This window comes from Oryza brachyantha, chromosome 4 (genome assembly GCF_000231095.2).
Source record: "Oryza brachyantha chromosome 4, ObraRS2, whole genome shotgun sequence".
Taxonomy (NCBI): domain Eukaryota; kingdom Viridiplantae; phylum Streptophyta; class Magnoliopsida; order Poales; family Poaceae; genus Oryza; species Oryza brachyantha.
In genome coordinates, this window is record NC_023166.2 from 13012845 (window position 1) to 13032647 (window position 19803).

At 41.3% G+C, this 19803-nt stretch overlaps 4 protein-coding genes across 5 annotated transcripts; 2 read left to right on the top strand and 2 right to left on the bottom strand.

The window, feature by feature from the left end:
* Positions 1–27: 27 nt before the first annotated feature.
* On the bottom strand, positions 28–3616 carry LOC102713076 (elongator complex protein 3). The gene is made up of 9 exons (XM_006653478.3): positions 3068–3616; positions 2541–2610; positions 2256–2428; positions 1946–2120; positions 1648–1814; positions 1315–1534; positions 1124–1228; positions 708–860; positions 28–283 (listed from the first exon to the last, which is right to left on the bottom strand). The coding sequence occupies exons 1-9, from the start codon at positions 3562–3564 to the stop codon at positions 125–127; spliced, it is 1719 nt and encodes a 572-aa protein (XP_006653541.3). The 5' UTR covers positions 3565–3616; the 3' UTR covers positions 28–124.
* A 176-nt stretch (positions 3617–3792) lies between these two features.
* On the top strand, positions 3793–6587 carry LOC102704606 (26S proteasome non-ATPase regulatory subunit 6). The gene is made up of 8 exons (XM_006652367.1): positions 3793–4057; positions 4200–4314; positions 4939–5029; positions 5126–5271; positions 5367–5586; positions 5661–5769; positions 5901–6069; positions 6149–6587. Exons 1-8 carry the CDS (start codon positions 3913–3915, stop codon positions 6321–6323), a joined length of 1170 nt encoding a protein of 389 aa, XP_006652430.1. The 5' UTR covers positions 3793–3912; the 3' UTR covers positions 6324–6587.
* A 295-nt stretch (positions 6588–6882) lies between these two features.
* Positions 6883–10671, bottom strand: LOC102704882 (serine/threonine protein phosphatase 2A 57 kDa regulatory subunit B' theta isoform-like). The gene is made up of 2 exons (XM_006652368.3): positions 8885–10671; positions 6883–7531 (listed from the first exon to the last, which is right to left on the bottom strand). The coding sequence occupies exons 1-2, from the start codon at positions 10055–10057 to the stop codon at positions 7181–7183; spliced, it is 1524 nt and encodes a 507-aa protein (XP_006652431.1). The 5' UTR covers positions 10058–10671; the 3' UTR covers positions 6883–7180.
* A 3858-nt stretch (positions 10672–14529) lies between these two features.
* Positions 14530–18531, top strand: LOC102713354 (plant UBX domain-containing protein 1). Of its 2 annotated transcripts, XM_006653479.3 has the most exons (8): positions 14536–14747; positions 15899–16007; positions 16095–16163; positions 16280–16353; positions 16454–16583; positions 16882–16986; positions 17345–17555; positions 18154–18531. In XM_006653479.3, the coding sequence occupies exons 1-8, from the start codon at positions 14607–14609 to the stop codon at positions 18155–18157; spliced, it is 843 nt and encodes a 280-aa protein (XP_006653542.1). In that variant the 5' UTR covers positions 14536–14606; the 3' UTR covers positions 18158–18531. The 2 variants fall into 2 exon arrangements, with proteins under 2 accessions (XP_015691713.1, XP_006653542.1); XM_015836227.2 differs by lacking the exon at positions 18154–18531 and having other exon boundaries at positions 14530–14747; positions 17345–17559.
* The last annotated feature ends 1272 nt before the right edge of the window (positions 18532–19803 follow it).

The window sequence follows — 19803 nt, forward strand, 5'->3', positions numbered from 1 at the left end:
GATCAAATGGCATATTACTCATTAATATCAAAAAAAGTTACACAGGCATTTAGACTACATTGTAGGGTTTATAAATTACACGGGTAATGGGCAATGCTGCAGGAATACAAACTACTATATAATATCAGACCAGGCATTTGACCATGTAAGGCCCCTCAAGTTCATAACCCAGTTTACGGTAGTAGTGGCGGGTGCCAACTCCCGATATAACAGCAAGTTTCTTTGAACGATGCTCCTTGCGAGCAATTCTTTCGGCTTCTTCCATCAAAAGAGTACCATAACCCTGTAGTTGAAGACCAAACAGCAAGAAAATCTGATGAACAATCTATATTACTGGGCAATCAAGTTAAAAGGGATAATCTACACATTTGTACCAAAATTGCAAGTCAAAACAGGAGAAATATAATCATCATTCATAGAGCACCACATTTTCTCCACTAATGATAAAGAAATCAGATGACATGCGACAGAATGAACCAAACCAGAATAGCATACTGTTAAAGAAGTTTAGACACTAAGCTTGATTGAAAACAATGACTACAGTAGACCAAGCATGGCAGGGGATCTTATTCTCAGGCATGGCAGAGTCAAAGACAAAAACATATGGAGGTGCTAACTGCTAACTTTGTCACGGCACAGATCTGTTTCCCAAACATGGTACACTAATAAATATGATTTGATGTCTACATGTAAATATTTAGATTCACCTGGTGTTGAAGTTTGTCTGCATCACGGCCATGTACAGGGACTGCCGTTCCATATACATGAAGTTCACGGACAATCGAACACCTCCCTACTAGTTCAGGGCATGTAACATTGCGGCCACATTTACGCAATCGCAGAAGACCAATGAGGATATCCTGTAAAATTTGTAAAATGGCAGACTATGAGTAATGCCACAAAAGATTAAGAAAACATAAGGCCTAGTGTTCAATTCCGTAGAACAGTATCGATCTAATTTTAAAAACAATAAGTACTTCAATGAACAACTGAAACACACAATAGTAAATTCTGGACCGAGATCATAGGCATTGGTCATATTATTTCAAACAGTCTGCTCAGAAATTCTGCATATTTTCAAGTGCCCCCAAATCACATGAATTTGCTGCCAGAATATATATACCTGCTGTGTATCCTCATACGAGAGAAAGGTCTCCCAGCCCTCATTTGCAGCATAGTCGCGCCTGACAAGCTCTACTTCATCAGGCCTAATTTTGTGATGGATATCCTACATAAAGGCAAACACCAAAAGTAATAAGGCACAGATCTAAGTTAAATTACAAGCATGTGAGAGTAACTTCAGTGTTTCCAGACCTGAATTCCTGCCTCACGAGTTCTGACATCTCGGCATTTTAATCCCAAATCTTCCATTCGAGCTAAAGCAAGCTCACGAAGATTACCTTTCTCAACACCAGAAGTAACAAGAGGCATAGGAATATCTCTCTGTACACGGTAAACTCGTGTCCAAGGTGGTACCATAGAGAGAATTCTTGCTACAATATCCACCAGAAGCTCAGGTGGATAGTTTCGGTACCTGCAACACAATAAACATTGGCAATACATCAGTTCCCACTAAAAAATTTAGAGAGCAAACACATCCAATGAACATAAGACTAGCAGTACATAAGTGCTGGATAAAATAAGTACCTGCCAGTTTTCCATAGCTCATAAAGGCCAGTTCCACGAATCACAAGAGTTGGATAAATCTTTAGGCCGTCAGCTCGGAATGCTGGATTTTCAAAAAATTCTCTGAAACTTTCCATATCTCTTTCAACTCCGACATTAGGTAGATCTGGCATCATGTGCGCCACCACCTATCGAAAGGTAATTAAAGGAGGATTAAAATAGTTCAACCACACAAGATAAAACTTAGTTTTATCAAATGTTGCTACTGCTGCAGCAACAAGTTGACTAAAAGAGATTATTAATAATTTAAGGAGACTACCTTAAAACCAGCATCTTTTGCTAAAGAAAAGCAATCAGCGACAGCGGCTACAGTGTGGCCTCTGTTTGTGTCACATGCAACATCCTCGTATGTGCTCTGAACACCAATTTCTAAGCGGGTACATCCATAAGATAGCATCTGGCGCAAATGAGGCCCCAAACAATAATCAGGTCTCCTGGAATTTTGTGGAAACAAAACAGTATTTTAGAACTGAAGCTAATGAAGATGTTTCATGGGGAAACCACACAGAATCACCGAGGAACATAAAACATAAGCATATGGGAAGATTAGATTGTCAAATGACACTTACGTCTCAATTGTCATACCAATACATTTAACTGAACCATGTTCTGAATAACAAACAGCCTCTTCAACATTAGCAGAGGTGTGTCCCGATAAGGCGTCATGAAGATTTCTAATGAAATAATCCCGATAATCAGCTGGTAATGACATGAAAGTCCCACCCATCAATATGAACTCGACCTGCATAGTGCATTCAAAATTATCTTGCACTTATGATAGCATCAAAACATAACAAGAAAGTAAATGAAATTCCTCAAACCAAGCTCCAATGCTCTCAAGGGCAAATACAAACCTTGTCTACACTATGGCCTAGCCTTTTGAGCTGATCTATCCTGCTTCTGGCCTGGACATATGGATTGTACCTACAAGTACAAAGACAGATCAGAAATTTCTAAAGCTGTTAAAATAATGGCATCAAGTTCAAGGGTATAAAAGGCTATATCATTCAACACAACCTGTTGCTATAAAACTGCCAAATCAAAAGGTCACTAGTGGGCATTGGTGTACGTTCTTGTTTCATTAGCTAGTGAACTTTGATCACAGTAATTAACGAGCTGCGCATCATTTGTATACTCAATGGGAATCTCCAAATTCGAAAAAATAACTACCCCATGAATTGTCTGATAAATCATATAATTTTCAGCTGAAACGCAAAGTGGAACATGCATTTTCAACAAATAACAGCATTCTGCCTTCACTTGCAGTTCAGCACGGTTCAAAACAACACTAGAGAAGGCATTGCTACATTGCGCCCAACAGTTCAGCCCATCTCACTGCTGGTAGCATCTGCAAACGTCATAAGACCTTGAGGTAAATCACCTTGCTCGTATGGCGCGCATACTGGTGGGCTCGTAACCAGTGTAGGACTGTGTGCTGTACTCGAAGTCGGAGTCGGGGCCTCCGGGGCAGTACACGCAGATGTTACCCGTGGTGGCGATGTGTGGGCACCGGTGCGGCTTCGACATCACGGCGACCACGGCGATGCCCGACGCCGTGCGCACGGGCTTGGCCCGCAGCCTGGGGAGCAGCGCGGCGCGGTCGGCCTCCGGCACCGCCGCGATCATCTCCACCAGCTTCGGCGCCCGCGCCAGCCCGTACCGCCGGCATGCGGCCGACTTGAGCGCGTTCAGGTCCACGTCCTCCCCGCGCCGCGAGAGCTCCCCCATCGCCGACACGATCTCCGCGATGGCACGCACCCTCGCCTCCTCCTCCGAGAGTCCCGCGGGGAGCACCACGCCCCCTCGCCCCGGCGCCGGCTTCCTCCGCCGCGTCTGCTCGCCGCGGCCGCCTGCCGCGACGGCGACGGCGGTGGCCATCGGAAGAGGGAGAAGGGTTTCCGCGCGAGGGGTTTTGGGTGGCGGCGGCGGCGAGGTCGGAGCTCGGCGCGGTCGGTGTTGCGTTGAGTCGCGCTTTTGCCCTATTACACGTCGACGTGCCAGATCCCAAGCCCCTCGCAGCCGTCGGATCGGTATACGGACGGTTCAGATAAGGCCACGTCGCTTCAGCAACGTAGAGCTCTCCCGGTCTCGAATTATAACATTTTTGGAGGACGAAACTAGCCTTCTTCTCCGTCTTCCTCCTCCTCTCTTCTCCCAATCTCTCTCTTCTTGCGGCGGAAGCAAAGCGAGAAGCGAGGCGACTCTTCTCCGGGAGCCCGCGGCGAGATGGACAGCGTCGTCGGTGAGGAAGGGAAGCAGCAGCCGCACCTGGTGCTGGCGCACAAGCTGTTCCTGCTCTCGCACCAGGACGTCGACGACCTCGCCAAGGTCGACCTCCGCGCCGACGTCCTCGCCGCAGTCAAATCCGATGGTAGCAACCAACAACCCCCCCCCCTCTTCCTCTCGAATCAATGCCCATGGCAGTTTCTGCTGCTTCACTCCTGTTTCTGTATCTCTGTGTGCGTGTGGGAATTTGGTGGTTGATTTGATCTGATCGATGTGCTTGCCTTCAGATATGGCCGCTCTGTACGAGTCGCTGGGGGGCAGCGGCGTGCTGGAGACGGACCCCGCCCTGCTCGCGGAGATGCGCGCCAGGATCGAGGAGGAGATCCGGAAGCTCGACGAGAAGTGAGTAGATCTCGCCTGTTCACCTTTTCCTGCTCGATTTATCAGTCTAGATTCTAGGGTTTCATAGAAATCACTGGAGTTCACGCATCTAGGACAGTGACCGTGCTGTTCGCTATATGCCACCGATAATTTCTCCCCGCTTATGAAACCCGCTAATTTCTTACTTGCGTTTCTAGTCTGTAATTGTTCAGCGCGCTTCATTCGCTTTAGCTGTTTCTGAACATCAACTTGAAACTCTCCTCTGTTCTCTGACAAGATGTACCAAATGAGATTTGCCTTTTGGTATTAAGGGCTTGTAGAGTTGTGATCAATTAATTAGTGTTATCTGATCTAACCAACTTTAGATTAGAATGTGAACATAAATGTGGAATGATGTTAAATAGAAAATTGATGCCTACATGGACATAAATGCTATCAAGGAAGCATTTCAGTTTAAGCCGTCAGGGTTTTTGTAAACACATTTTGCTCAAAGCCTCATTTTTTGTGCTTTCAAAGTATAGCTTTCTGCTCTTGTATATGTGAGTTACCATTTTTGCTTGGGAGTCTTATTCTTGACTCTTGAGTCTAATCAGAACTGTCCAGTTATTATCTTCCTTTTGTTGAAATCACCCTTTATACCTGAAGGATTGCTGATGCTGAAGATAATTTGGGTGAGAGTGAAGTGCGTGAAGCTCATCTAGCCAAATCATTGTATTTCATAAGGGTTGGGGAGAAGGTAATATGTTATGTGCCTTTGACATTATCCCCCAGGGTGTCATCATATTACATTACAGAGCTATCCTGTCATAAATCTTAATAACTGAAATTTCAGGAGAAAGCACTGGAACAGCTTAAGGTTACTGAAGGAAAAACGGTAGCTGTTGGGCAAAAGATGGACCTTGTTTTCCACACTTTACAGATTGGCTTTTTCTATATGGATTTTGATCTGATCTCTAAGTCTATAGACAAGGCCAAGAAGTAAGCTTGAATTCTTTCAGTTTAGTAATTTAATGTTCTGCTTGTTTTTGCATTATGATGTCTAATACTGAGCAAAATTGTTTTCTGGATCAAAGACTGTTCGAAGAGGGTGGTGATTGGGAGAGGAAGAATAGATTGAAAGTATATGAAGGCTTATACTGCATGGCCACTAGAAACTTCAAGAAAGCTGCAAGCTTATTTTTGGATTCAATTTCAACTTTCACAACCTATGAGTTGTTCCCTTATGATACATTCATCTTCTACACGGTTCTTACAAGTGTTATCTCATTGGATCGTGTATCCCTGAAGCAAAAGGTATCGATGCATACTTTCCCATGCATGTCTACTTTATTTGCTTGAATCTCCATTGAACAAAAGGATCTTCGCAGGTCGTAGATGCACCTGAGATCCTGGCTGTAATTGGCAAAGTACCTCACCTGTCTGAGTTTCTCAACTCCCTCTACAATTGCCAGTACAAGTCCTTTTTTGCTGCATTCTGTGAGTAACAAAACCACATTATTTTGCCATGTTTAACATCCACTGTTTTGATCAGTAATGCTCATACAGTCTTGATAGGTTAGTATCTTTGAATTTCTTATTCGTTAATCATGTTTCCTATTTGTTTTCAGCTGGCTTGACAGAGCAGATCAAGTTAGACCGTTACCTACAGCCTCATTTTCGTTACTACATGCGTGAAGTGCGCACTGTTGTCTATTCACAATTCCTCGAATCCTACAAGAGTGTGACGATGGAAGCAATGGCATCTGCATTTGGCGTGACAGTCGATTTCATAGACCTGTAAGTGCCATCGCCTATGTTCCGTAGCTGTGATTCTGGCATGTCATATGATGATCGCTAACCTTTTCCTCCAATCCAGGGAGTTGTCACGCTTCATTGCTGCTGGAAAGCTCCACTGCAAGATCGATAAGGTTGCTGGTGTGTTGGAGACGAACCGGCCTGATGCCAGAAATGCTTTCTACCAGGCAACCATCAAGCAAGGGGACTTTCTGCTGAACCGCATCCAGAAGCTATCACGAGTCATTGACCTGTAGGCGTTGTTAGTGTTGAATCCGTGCCTTGCCAAAGTCTGCTCGAGCTTATTTGCTTTGGTCCCAGAGGGGACTACGAATAGTACTTGACTTTGCGTTTGAAATTGGTTGCGAGGAAGGAGAGTTTAGCACAATCAGCGTTTTATCTGAGAATTTGAGCTTATGTAACCTAATTATATGAATCGATGGAAATTCTCCATTGTTTCTAGACTTTCTTCTGTGATGAATCCATGCATTCATTTCATCTCGGTGATCATTTGTGCTGCCATCTCAAATCTTCTAGTCTTTTGCTCGGTCCCTCTTTTACAAATTTTCTTTAACAAGATCACAAATGCTAGCTGCTTGGTTATTCAACTTTCTTTAACAAGAACTAGCTGTGCTTCGAAGCTAAACCACAAACGAAGAACTGTGCTAAGGAAAGACAACGAACAGCTAAACAAATACCAGAAAACATTCATCTCAGAATGATTGGTAAAGCCTAACTCAAAACACAACGATTACTGCGTTATAAATATTCATCTCAGAATGACTGCTAAAGCCTAACACAAAACGCCACAATTGTTGCCATTACAGTATGCTGCCCAACTGTGTATCCGCAATAGAAACCCAACACTGTTTATTCAACTATATGATAGTTCTGATTAATGTGACTACACATATGGCAAAGCTCTCGGAAATTCTTCTGTATGTGTACATTTTTCATCATGCAGTTCTCAGGAAACCAAAGACATCCTACCCGCCTAGAACAGGGGGGGAACCAACTCACCAACAAAAAATTTTCAACACTAAAATCACAAACCAAGTTCCAGAGAATCGCACATGGGTCAAAGGATTGCACGACTGTAATTGGTATCGGTATTCTAGCCAGCTGCATGATTGCATTTGCCATTGGGCGTGCCCACAGGGTTGTCGGATCTGGGGACAGCCGCCTCCTCTAAGCGCTTCCATAAAGATTCTCGCTTTGAATTAGATTCTTCCTGCTTGAGTTCATCGTCGTTAAACTTCTGCGTGCACTCCCCGAAAAATGCAGAATCATGATCTGAGAAGATCTTGCGAACATTCAATGTCAGGCTTCTCACAGCTTGGTTCCAGTGACCCCTGGCATTCCTCTCAAGTGCAGGGAAAATGATGGGTAATATCACCTTGTAATTCTGCTTAATTAAGTTCTCAATGTGGTCATTGTTCCATAGAAACAGTGCCCGCTCTGCCACCTAGGAATACAGGAGCAAAAGAAAATGGTAAGCCAAGACTATATAAGTTTCTAAAAAAACATTTATTATTCAATAAGTTTTTCAGATGCCACTAAGTACTTTAGACATCTAATGACAGGAAATGTTTAATAAACTACATAAATGCTTCAGCAAATCACATAAAACTAGGCAAAACCACCAGACCAACATGATAGATATAAAATTCCATTTCAAGACAGTAGATAGCACCGAGCAAGTGAGTATTTTTGCTAGATGAACTGCAGTATTTACATAGCAAACTAGCAATAAAAGGAAGGAAACCCTGAATACAAGTCCAAGACCTGTTCCTGGCATGATTTGCAAAGGAATTATAGATTACAAATAACTAATACTAATAGATGATTTTAGTAAGACGATATGTTTCTTGTAAAGCAGACACATTATACCTTCCTAAGGCAGGATAAGAATCTGCTAAAAACAAACATAACTAATCCAATAAATACAAACCAAAACAAAAGGGGCAACAAGAAGTTACACCATTTTGATAGACATACATAATTTGAGTTATTTGGATGATATATTTCCTTTTTAGCCCAACACCACCAAGTTCTAGTTTTGGTGACTTAGTATCTATATTCAGGTAAAATCAACAGCTTGCAATTGATAATCAAAATTTCCACAGTACAAAATCTCTTTCTAATCTTGTATTGAATTATGGATTGGCATGCAAAATTCATTCCTTTCTAGAGGAGAATATGAGACTCCTGAAGGAAACATATAGCTAAATTTGCAATTCACAGATTAATCAGGGGATGGACATTGGCATGGTAGCAGGATAGCTATAAACAGGAGGTTTCATGCCATTACAATGATTACCAAGGATATATAACTTTGATTAATAAGGGACTTCAAGTAAAAACAACAAAGTGGCTGGTGTAAAATAGAAATAATATAAATTGGTGCCATGCTGGTGTTTAAAAAGCCCTAACCCCTACCTATTATGTAAAATTTCAACCTACCCAGTACCAATAGGATTTCTTAAGAAAACAAATGCTAAAATTGTATGTAGAACATCTTGGTGCTTTTTTTTACACATAATCCAGATTAGCATATGTCAGTTCCATGGTGTGCCAAAAAAGGTAGGTGAACGCCATAGTTTGCACAGAGTATCAATACTGATTTTCTTTTTTCACACTGAATGAGAAAATTATAGTAATATCATCTGTGCAAAAGATTAATGTGGGATACACAATAATGGAATAAAGAAACTAAAGAGGTAAGTTCATATAATTTTGACTGTGAGAAAAAAGAAGAGGATTTGAAGTCAAAATGAATTTGAATTTTGGAACTTGAATCTTGGAATGAGAGATTTACCTGGAAATGTGAGCTATTCATGCTACGGGCAATCTGACGGAAGAGTGGAACCATGCATCTTTGGAATTCTGCAGGCTGTGTTGCCTCCAAAACCTCTTCCAGTTCACCTAAGAACATCACCTCCTTCGAACTATTTGTCACAGGCCAATATTTCAGCAAGCCCCTAATAACAGTGTCAGCAAGTTTGCAGTCCTTCTCAACAAACTGCGTGATGCAGTATGATAATTGCTGATGGTACATTGAGACACACTTTGGCTTGTGAAGTGGGATCAGTGCACGGATAAGGAACAGTTTGTGTTCTTCTTTAAGTGGAAGAGCAAAACCATTAATTATGCTTCCCAAGATCTCCAACAGCTCTGCGATACCATTATGCTTCTCTGTTTCAAATATAAACCTGTAGAAAATGTTGTTGATTGCTTTCCTGATGAAAGGGCGGTGCACCATGAATTTACCATATATGCGATGGAGGATCGTCTTTAAATAATCCCTTTCCCTGGGGTCTTCAGAGTCAAAAAGATCTAGTAGCCTAAGAATGAAGGAATGATCTATGTATCTCTTAGCCAGCTTCGCATCTGTCTCCTGTGATGCTACAAACCTCAAGAAAACCTCATAAACTATTTGTAAATGTGACCATGCTGGGTCCATTAGAGGCTCCTCCTCCTCCAGATCAACTCCTTCGATAGCCTTGTTCTCACGAGGGGTGGGGCTGGAGCTCCGAAACAAGTTAATTGACACCATCTTGGTAATCTCTGACATGACGGCTTCAGAGAACTTGCCATTTGCAGAAGTGACATAATCAACAAGTTCCATAAGCGTCTGGCGCTTTGTCTCCTTTTCCTTCAAATTCTTTGTCGGATCTGTGAAATCGTACACAGCACAGCACAGGTTCACCTTCTTGACAAATAAATTCTGCTTCTCCGAGGCCGGCACATCCTTGAACGCCGGCAGCGGCTCATTGGAGTGATACACCACACTCCCATTCATCATCAGATTGGAAGCCGGCCCAGCTGGCACCACATACTCCCCATTTCCGCTCCTCTTGTTCCCTTGCTCCACGCTCCTGGCAACGCTGTATGAATTCGACGGTTCATTGCCGTTCGGCCCAGCAACATCGCGGCTATCGCCGTTCTTCCCTGGCTTCCTTGGCAGGCGGCCAAGGATCTGCTTGATCATCTTCCCCCACAGCTAACCAAAACCCTAGCAATATCCCGCCTCCACAAATCAGCCACAGGAACAAGCAGGGATCTAGACTCACCCACAAACACAAGATCTCCAACCTGGCGAATCCACCACCCAGCCAAGACCCCGGCGCCTCCCAACCCAATCAACACGCCCAGATCATTTGAGCCAGCACGAGCCAGACCTGGTCCAGGAGGAGCCACTCCACCGCCCGGGCCTCATCGGATCAGGCGACGGCAGCGACGCCCCCATCGCCCCACCCCACCGCTCCCAGCAGAACAAAAAAAAAAATCCAATCTTTCCGCTCCCCGCACAGCCAAATCCAGGATCCAAGAACCTGCCGGCACCAGGAACAACCGCCGCCAACGCGAATGACCAGATCGGGGAGGAGGTGGGAGGAGGGCGCGTAGCAGCAGCAGCAAAGAGGAAACCTTTTTCTTTTCTTGGCTGGACGGCGAGCGAGAGCGCTCTCCACCTCCCTTTTTCTCTCCTCCTCCTCCTCTGGATTTGAGAGGCCTTGAGGTCCCCAAAAGTAGCAAAGCAGTAAAAAAAAAATTTCGCGCTTGCGCCGCAGCGAAGGAGAGGAGGATGGCGAGAAGGGAAGACGAGAGGAGAGGAGAGGAGAGGAGAGGCTAGAGCAGCAGCAGCAGTATTCTACTGCAACTATCCTGGGGTTGAGCTGCAATTAGGTGGTGTTTAGTTCTCAAAATTTTTTGGTAAAAACATCACATTAAATATTTGATCGGATGTTAGAAAGGGTTTTCGGACACGAATGAAAAAACGAATTTCACGGCTAGCCTAGAAACCGCGAGACGAATCTTTTGAGTCTAATTAATCCGTCATTAGCATATGTTGGTTACGGTAGCACTTATGGCTAATCATGGACTAATTAGGCTTAAAAGATTCGTCTCAAGATTTCTTGCATAACTGTGTAATTAGTTTTTTGGTTCATCTATGTTTAATGCTTTGTCTAAAAATTGATGTGATGTTTTTAGAAAAAAATTTTAGAAACTAAACAAGACCTTAATTACTCTCGCAGCTGCTGTCCCTTCGCCATCTTCTGCATGTTTTGGCCTCCCCACAGAGAACCTTCATGGATGTGAGTGCACTGGTGCTAGACTGACTGGCTCAAAAGTCACTCCTTTTTTGTTTCTTTTTTTCCTCTCTCAATCTTCTACTCTACTGCTGCTACTGATTGGTTTTTGTTGTTTTCATTAGGGTCTAATCTTTTTTTAGAGAGGGAAATGGAATGGAAGGAATGATAATTGGAATTGTATGTAAGCTTACTAGAGAAAAAAGTGTATAATGTACCGAAACATTTGGATTGGATAAGCCAGCATACTGAAGTGGCTTTGGAGATGTGGTGTCAGTGGTACTTGATGCCGATTTTAAAGTTGTCCCCAGTTGTGTCTTGATGTACGGTACTACTTGTAGTGCCCTCTTTGCTTGTACCTGAACCATCCAGGAGTACACCATACGTTGCTGAATACTCAAATCATTCTTTGTAGTTTTTTTTTTGTTAGAGATAATTGCATTCCTAATTTGTGTAAGCTACGGTGCTCTATTAGATGTTACCCCAAGGAAAATGGTCAGTCAGCAACTCAGCATTCAGCACTAGCAAGGCCAAGTCCGAAGTAATGACAGTAGTATTATATCTTTGCATAGTATAAATCTGGATAGAGAAGGGCACTGTTGGTTGGTGATTAATAATCAAATGCTTGTATATTGCATTACTAATACTAATCATGCCAGGCCAATTAGTGTAGTAGCAGGCACGCCAATAAATGCACCTGACCTAAGCTGTCTACCAAATCGATACATTCTGTCGGCGCCAACGACTCGTTTTTAACAGCCAGCAATGCACAAAATTATGGACAATTTAGGTGACAATAGTGTTCGAGGCCCGGGACCTGTCAGCAATCTATCAAGCCAGAAATACACACAGTACACCATAATTTCGGCAATTTAGTAGTACTAGTAGGTGAAGCTGTGCATACGGTCTTTGCAGTTCAGGGTCAGTTTTTTTTTCCTCTCTGATTTGTGCATTCTAACGTACTCTTACGAAAAATAGTTTAGGTCCCATGAATTTCCTCTTGTATTCTAAGGAGACATTGATGGACAGTGGAATCGTTGCTCGCACGGTGGAGTAAGTGCGCCAAGTTGCCCATTTTTGGTTTTTTTCATGAAAAAGCCAAAACATTGTATTTATAAAAAATAAAATATAAATAAAACTTATATATATATATATTCTTATTAATGTAACGGAAAAAATTAAAAAGATAAATTATGGTGAGAAAACTCCAAAACCAACTCCAACTTTAAATTTGAAAATTTAAAATTTAGCTTACAAGTATAAGCGAAAAGGTGGGTGTATATTCTTTTGAGATATACTGGTTGTATTGTTTCTCAAAATTATTCTTACTTTTTTCTCAGCTTTTGCATATATGTTTCCTGAATTGTTAAAATAACTTAAAATCCGCATTAGTCCACTGTGTACTCTTGGTAGAACAACAGTCCTACACAAGTAGCATCACCGCTTATTGTAAAAGATTTAACTCGAGAATACCATGGTCGAAGCAACCAGCTTTATTAGCAGATCCTCACTCGCCTAAACTTAACTTTTTAAGAGAGTACTGAACCACCAATATAAATCTATTTTTAAATTACATGGACCTAAATCGCACTATTATTATGCTTCTAACGGGCTAAGATGTTATGTCATGGCGGATAACAATGTCGATGATGGAAGTGTACATGTTGTGATCGTCATCTTCAGAGATATTAAGGTCAAAGATATTTTGATGCAAATGGATAGATGCCCTCTAGTCCACGACATATGACTCGGCGTCATCTTTTATTTTTCCTTTAGAAAAGCATATATTTATGAATAAAAAATAATTTTTAAATAAAACTTTATATATGTTCTGGTGATCTAAAAGCAATAGCTGGAAAATAAATTAAGATGAACAAACTCTAAAATCAACTATAAATTTAAGCTTGAAAATTTAATTTTTGATTTAGAAGTAAAAGTGAAAAGATTACTCCGGTCGTTTCTTTCTCCAGTCATAAATTCACGGTGAAAGGCAGGAATGTGAATGTTAAATGGTTCTTGGGGATTGACCTCTGATGCGCCAAATGGCTGGCATTGTACAAGTACATTCCCAAAATGCATTTCAAATAAAGGGTTGTTTAGTTTGCAAAAACATCACATCAAAACTTTAAACACACATTTGAAGTATTAAACTTAGTCTAATTACAAAACAAATTTCAGATTCCGCCTGTGAACCGCGAGACGAATCTTTTGAGTCTAATTAATCCGTCATTAGCACATATTGGTTACTGTAGCGCTTATGGCTAATCACGTCATAATTAGACTTAAAAGATTCGTCTCACTATTTTCTCTATAAATGTGTAATTAGTTTTAATGTTTATATATATTTAATGCTTTATTTAGATGTTCAAAGATTCGATGTGATGTTTTTGGGAAAAAATTTAGAAACTAAATAAGTTATCAGTTTACATTGTCCCCGAGCACTTCAGATAGAGACAATTCACATCCCGACAAGTTTATGGACTTGGAAGAACGAGGTTAAATTCAAAGGACTCTTGATGTGCATGGCACGAAAAAATGTATGAATATGAAAATCCGGAAGATAAATGTTAAACATAGAAAAAGGTTGTGGAAATAACTGTTTGAAAGGGTGTCGAAAATCCATAGGAAAATAATATCAGGAAGTGCACAATACCTGCCACCTTGCTTTGGATTATCATCAGTATGTGTTATTTGAATTTGGTTTGTCATTTACCTTGATCCCAGGCTTGCTTATCAGAAAAATTGGAGTAGATGTTTCTTTCATAATGTGTTCCTCCCACGAAAAAAATTCAATGGGAAAATTTCCTTCAACTTTCCGCACCTACATCCCATGAATCAAAGGATGCTACGGTACTGAATCTTATAAAAACTAGGTTCCTATGTTTTTCACGTGAAATTCCGGTGAATTAAAGGAGGACTAAATGTTGTTTTAGTGTCCCTGCATCCTAAAATAAGATCAATGATATCTGTATTGTTTGTACTAATATAATTTTATCTTTGAGCAAAAACAAACGCACTAGAAGTTAGAGGATTGAAATTTGATAAAGCAAAAGATATTAGCTTTTTTTATATTTGTATGTGTAGGATGTTAGATAAATGATTTTCTTGCGACAATGGGATTACGTAGTACTCTCTACTATTCATATAATATGTCTTTTTAATATGATCTAAATTTATATGCTTAGATTTATTAATATTTATATAAATTTAAAGGACACTGGAAAATTATATAGCGAAACGGAGAGAGCATCCTGTAGTGCAAAACTTCAGTATTCTCTGTCACTACGGACGTGTGGGTCCCACTTTCCAGTCTCGGCGCCGGCTTCCCGTACCCGCTCGCCTATATATGCGGAGCCGGACCCTGAACCCGCAACCCGCTCCGCTTCTTCGCCGCCCCCTTCGCTCGCATCGCGCAACAAGACGGGGAAAAAAAAAGTACTAGTGGCCACCATGGAAGCCGAGCGCCCCAACCACCACCAGATCACGCACGCCTCCTCTTCCACCATTTGCCCGCTCCGCCGGAAGCGAGGAGGAGACGAGGAGCTGCGGCCCATGGATCTCGACGCGGCCGCCGCGGGGTCGCGCCCCACGGTTCGTCCGCCTTCTTCTCTTCCTCGCCCCTACTTCCCCTTTCTTGCGTTTCCTGCACCCCGAGTTCTTCTGGTTTCTTGGACTTGTGCCCTTTTTTCTTTTCTTTTTTTCTGGTTCGCGGGTTCTTGGGTTGGGCAGGAGGATTTCTTGGGAGGGGAGGGGAGGGGAGGGGAGTTCCTGGGGTTTTGTGCCCGGGATCGGGAGGAGGAGGTGCCTCTCCGGATTCTTTGCTTTCGGGGGTTAGCTAGGGCTTATTCGCCTCGCTGTATGGTTAAGGAGGAGTATTTTGTGGTTGGTTAGTGGAAAATGCGTTGCGCGAGAAATTGGAGATTCTTTGCTTATTCGCCTGCGTGATCGGGTGATTTGGGAATCCATGGTTTTCTTTGACCTAGGTGTTACCGCCATGGATTGGAGATGGGGTTGTTCTTTCTAATGTCAAAACAGGGCTCCCATTATAGGCTGGCAGCATTATGAGGAATGAGCCTTAGGGAAGCAGTAGTAGTGCAATTTAGCGAACATTTGTCAGCTATTGAAACGAAAGATTAGCAGCTGAACCCTAGCGTAGTTAGCATTGTTAACATTTGTGTGTAGTGCTGCCTGGGTGTGTGGACATCAATGGCCAAGAGAAGTTTGGCTGGCATTGGCAGCTTCATCTACACAAAGCTGTTTCTTTTGTTACAACTTCTTGTTCGTCATGCCTATGGTTGGCACAGAAACAGTGCTGTACCTTGGTCAAGGTTTGGAGGGCGGCCATCAGGAGTTCTGCAAAGTAGCGTAATAGCTTCAAACTACATGGCATTCAATTGCTCTTGACTGCATTTGTACTTATTTCTGATAAGAGATGCTTGATTATTGACAAGTTCATACCCTTCCATGTGCACGGCAATTTCATAACTTACCAGAAACCTCCTATAGATATGTGTGGATTCACCGATATAAATACCTATAGCAAGTGTTGCTTCACATTGAACCTTGCTACAAAATGCATTGAAATAATCTTGTTGGCTCTATTGTCCATGTCAGATAGGTTTTGGTGCTGTACCGGCTGTTCGATAATTGTCCATGAATGAATTTTCTTCTTTTTCATAAGTTAACATGAGTTATCCGCAACTGTAACAAAAGTCTAACTGATGCATTTTTTTGGCCAATAGTCCCAGGACAAGCTGAAAGCATTGGCTTATGAGTACGGTCATGAGTTTCGAATTTTTTCAAGTGCAACATTTGAGTCAACGACTAGCAACTTGCCTGCAGCAGATCAGGGTACAATATACTTTTTGCTTTTTGTTTACAAAAACCTCTCTATCTTTATGGTTGTTGTGTTCTGATGCTAAAACATGGATCACGCAGAGGAAGATGATGACTTTTATGAGCTTCAGCCTGCTGACTATTTCAACTTGGTTTCGAACAGATTAGCAGGTTACTTATATTGACACTTACTATTGTTTGGGAACTTAGCATCTGTGTAGCACTGTCCAAATTGTACTAGTTTTCCTTTATTGTGGCATTATTCAAACCAATGACACTTACGGCAGAACAATCGAAAGTTTTGAAGACTCGTAAAATGCGGGAAGCAGAACTTGCGGCCCAACGAGCAAAGATAAAAAAAGTAAGATATAATTCACATTGCTCTATTCTCTCTATTTGGTGTTCCTTTTTGAATCTAATTTGGGATAGTATCTATTTTGTCACAACTTTCTTAACTGTAGACAGTAATGAGGGTGCGATTCCCTGATGGATACATACTTGAGGCCGATTTTCATCCGTCAGAAACAGTTCAAAGTCTGATGGGTCTTCTTAAGAAAGTTCTCTCTAGACCAGACCTGCCATTTTATCTATGTAAGTCCACTTGCTTGTGAGTTGCTAATGTATAGCTTAAACAGTACTCCCCGTTTGAAAATAAGGCTTATTAGCTTTTTACACAATCACCAACCTTATTGTTTGACTATTAGTTTATTTTATAATATTACCAACAACTATAAAATTAACATTGTATGGAAATATTTTTCCATATTTCCAAATACACACAAAACACATATAGTTTAAGATCATTTGAGTGAAATTTTCATACATCCTCCGTAATCATATCTTAGAGATCTGCCTGTTATAATTTTGTAATCATCTAATTCCACTGCAGATACAGTTCCACCAAAGAAGCGGATACAGGACACTTCAATGGATTTCTACACAGCTGGTTTTATTCCTGGGGCTAATGTCTTCTTCTCTTATGATTTACCAGCAGGTATAAATGTCTTACATACTCCCTCCGTTTCATATTATAAATCATTTTGGGTTTGTAAAAGAATGTAGCAGCATTTCCAACAGAACAAATATACTATAAAACTATGTTCAATGGTGGATTTAATGAAACTAATTTGATGTTGTAGATATTACTACTTTTTCCTATAAATCACCATTGAATGAAACTAATCTGGTGTTGTAGATATTACTACCTTTTCCTATAAATTTGGTCAAACTTGATTTATAGTATGAAACGGTGGGAGCAAGTTATAACTACTACCATTTTTTTGTTCCCTGGGGCTAATACCAGTTAGGCATCCTGACATTTCCCCTTTTCTCCCCTATTGAATCACATGCAGGTTCAGAGTTAAATACAGACAGTGTAAAATCAGAACCTTATCTCAGTGAAGAAATTCGGATGCTGGATGGACTATCAATTGTCCAAGAACCTGTTCACCAACCAATTGATTCTAATGCGAACTATTCTTCTGCTCATCAATCTGATGTGTTTCAATCAGATTTTGCGCCGCCAACAAATAAGAAACCAGCTAAACCAAAGTGGTTCAAAAGGTAGACTTGCTTTTAGCGCCATACTTAGGAAAGAGTGAATTTTATCCATTGCTATGTTATGCAAAGCTAAGTGCTACTTTTTTCTTCTTTTTTTTGGTTCGAATTTATCTGTAGAGTTCTGTATTACATTACACTTCTGAATTCTCTGTATGGGGATTATTTAGAATAAGAATCTACATGTAGATACTTGTGAACTTATCACATCCTTCAGGGTACTAAAGAGTAAATCTTGATCTTTCAGCAATTTGTTATTGTACTCCAATAGTAACAAACCCCTGTTCAAGCAGCAACAAACCTAGTGTATATATGATGACTGAATCGCCTGTCACAGTCTGTAACACCATCATGTCATTACTTCAAGATGCGCATACCATGTTTGTCATGAAGCTTTGTTGAATAATTATTCTCGCTCTCGACCAAAAAAAAAGATTAATGTACATTTGAGAAAGTCAGTTGCAGTTTCAACTTGTGCATGCATTTTATGATATGTACCACCGAAGCCTTTGTGATACTGTTGCTTGCTTGGATTATACATTACTGGTATAGCAATCTTGCTGAACCATGAATGTTAATTGATGGATTCATGTACACCTTGCAGGTGATGAGGTGAGACAAGTCAGAGCGTCAAGAATGTACCGCCAGAGAGGACTGATGTAGGGAAAAGAGTGAAAGCATGAAAATAATGGGTGCTGTTGGTTTCCTTAATGGATATACATTGTAAAATGGCATTTTTTTTCCCAAAGAAATGGCCTAGTTCTGCAGAACGGAATGATTTGTACATCTGACAGCACTTGCGTTACACTTCGTTGCTAACAAAACCTCCTTTTCCTGAGTGTAAATATGACGTTTGGTTACTTTGTTGGTGTCCTTTTAGCACATTTACCAGAGTACGCCATACCTGAAAAATTGTCTCTTTTTTTTGAGATGACTGAAAATATTTTCGACAGTGACTCATGCGCATGTGATTGTTTCTGCAGTGATACCCTATATTAACACGAAAGGAGAGCTCATAAAGCATGCTCATGACTGATTTTAATTGCTATCATTGCTTGTAACTTGTGCAACTGAAGTCTTGCGAAATGGCCATTGACCCCACCGAAAGCATACTCTTGTCACTTGTGCATCACTTGCACCATTATATTGTGTCACGTTGCTTTCTTGCGTCAATTTTCTCAGCGACTAGTTTGTCGTTGTTTTCAGCAGCCGCCTGGTGGCCGTGGGTCAGCAAGATATTGTGTGATGATTACGACAATGGATCGTCTAATTGTGTTTTCTCCTTGAATACTGCCCCCTTTGCGCTGTGCCTAGCTGGGAGTGGATGCTTTTGACATCACGACATATGCACAATCCTATGCTTGGAATATGAGGTCCAATTGCAGAACATGTGAGTTGTACTGCTACAGATTCAATTCATATATGGAATTCGACATTCATGTGATCTAACAGGAGTCGTATGTCCCATTTGCTAGAGCTCTAGCTCTCAGATTATATAAGAGTTGGAGCTGTATCAAAAACTGACTTGGGCTGCGTTCGGCGGCTTGTTTAAAAAATGATATTAGATTGGTACATGATCAATTAATTATTAACTATAAAAAATTAGAAAAATAGATTAATTTTAATTTTTAAAATAACTTTCTTATAGAAAATTTTCGCACAAAATATATCGTTTAGTAGTTGAGGATGCGTGGGAGCGAAAAGCGAGAGAATTTAGGAATAAGAAGAGGGCAAGCGAACAGGGCCTTGATCTACTTTGAAGAGGGAAGAACCACAGGAGCAGCAGCCACGTTTTCTTTGGCTGAGAAGTGGAGTTGATCTGATGTCCTTTTGTTGCCTTGTGTCTCCTTTACTAGCCCTTCTTGGGCCCATTTTTCTTATGGTGAAACTGAAACTAACGCAGCTGCAAACTCGCAACAAAATAAAGGTCACGGTTTGCTGTAGAAGAAGATTTCACCCTATCCGAATTCCTTCGATTTCGTCCATGACCTATCGATCTGTAGCTCTCTTTGTGGTGGCAAACTGAGTTTGGCATCTAGTGATTACTGATAAATGAGGTTTGATGTGGCCATGTGGAAGTTAAGATGTTAAGAACGTCCAACCACCAACAGGCCCAGCAACTTCATGAGCTGTGTGTACTACTGCTCCTTGCCCAGATTACCTCTAAAAAATTTGCTGTAGGACATCGTAGTATCGTGGTACTCAGGTACGAAGCTAAACATTTCTCCAGCTCTTTGCCCCAACCAAAAAAAAT

Excerpts from the sequence above, each read along its gene's own strand:
- LOC102713076 (XM_006653478.3), bottom strand. The coding sequence starts at position 3,564 with ATGGCCACCGCCGTCGCCGTCGCGGCAGGCGGCCGCGGCGAGCAGACG. Across the intron at positions 2,121-2,255 it reads ATTGGTATGACAATTGAGAC|GAGACCTGATTATTGTTTGG; the intron begins GTAAGTGTCATT and ends ACAAAATTCCAG. Across the intron at positions 1,815-1,945 it reads CAAAAGATGCTGGTTTTAAG|GTGGTGGCGCACATGATGCC; the intron begins GTAGTCTCCTTA and ends ACCTTTCGATAG.
- LOC102704606 (XM_006652367.1), top strand. The coding sequence starts at position 3,913 with ATGGACAGCGTCGTCGGTGAGGAAGGGAAGCAGCAGCCGCACCTGGTG. Across the intron at positions 5,030-5,125 it reads TCATAAGGGTTGGGGAGAAG|GAGAAAGCACTGGAACAGCT; the intron begins GTAATATGTTAT and ends CTGAAATTTCAG. Across the intron at positions 5,770-5,900 it reads GTCCTTTTTTGCTGCATTCT|CTGGCTTGACAGAGCAGATC; the intron begins GTGAGTAACAAA and ends ATTTGTTTTCAG.
- LOC102704882 (XM_006652368.3), bottom strand. The coding sequence starts at position 10,057 with ATGATCAAGCAGATCCTTGGCCGCCTGCCAAGGAAGCCAGGGAAGAAC. Across the intron at positions 7,532-8,884 it reads TGAATAGCTCACATTTCCAG|GTGGCAGAGCGGGCACTGTT; the intron begins GTAAATCTCTCA and ends CTGTATTCCTAG.
- LOC102713354 (XM_015836227.2), top strand. The coding sequence starts at position 14,607 with ATGGAAGCCGAGCGCCCCAACCACCACCAGATCACGCACGCCTCCTCT. Across the intron at positions 16,008-16,094 it reads CTTGCCTGCAGCAGATCAGG|AGGAAGATGATGACTTTTAT; the intron begins GTACAATATACT and ends TGGATCACGCAG. Across the intron at positions 16,987-17,344 it reads CTCTTATGATTTACCAGCAG|GTTCAGAGTTAAATACAGAC; the intron begins GTATAAATGTCT and ends AATCACATGCAG.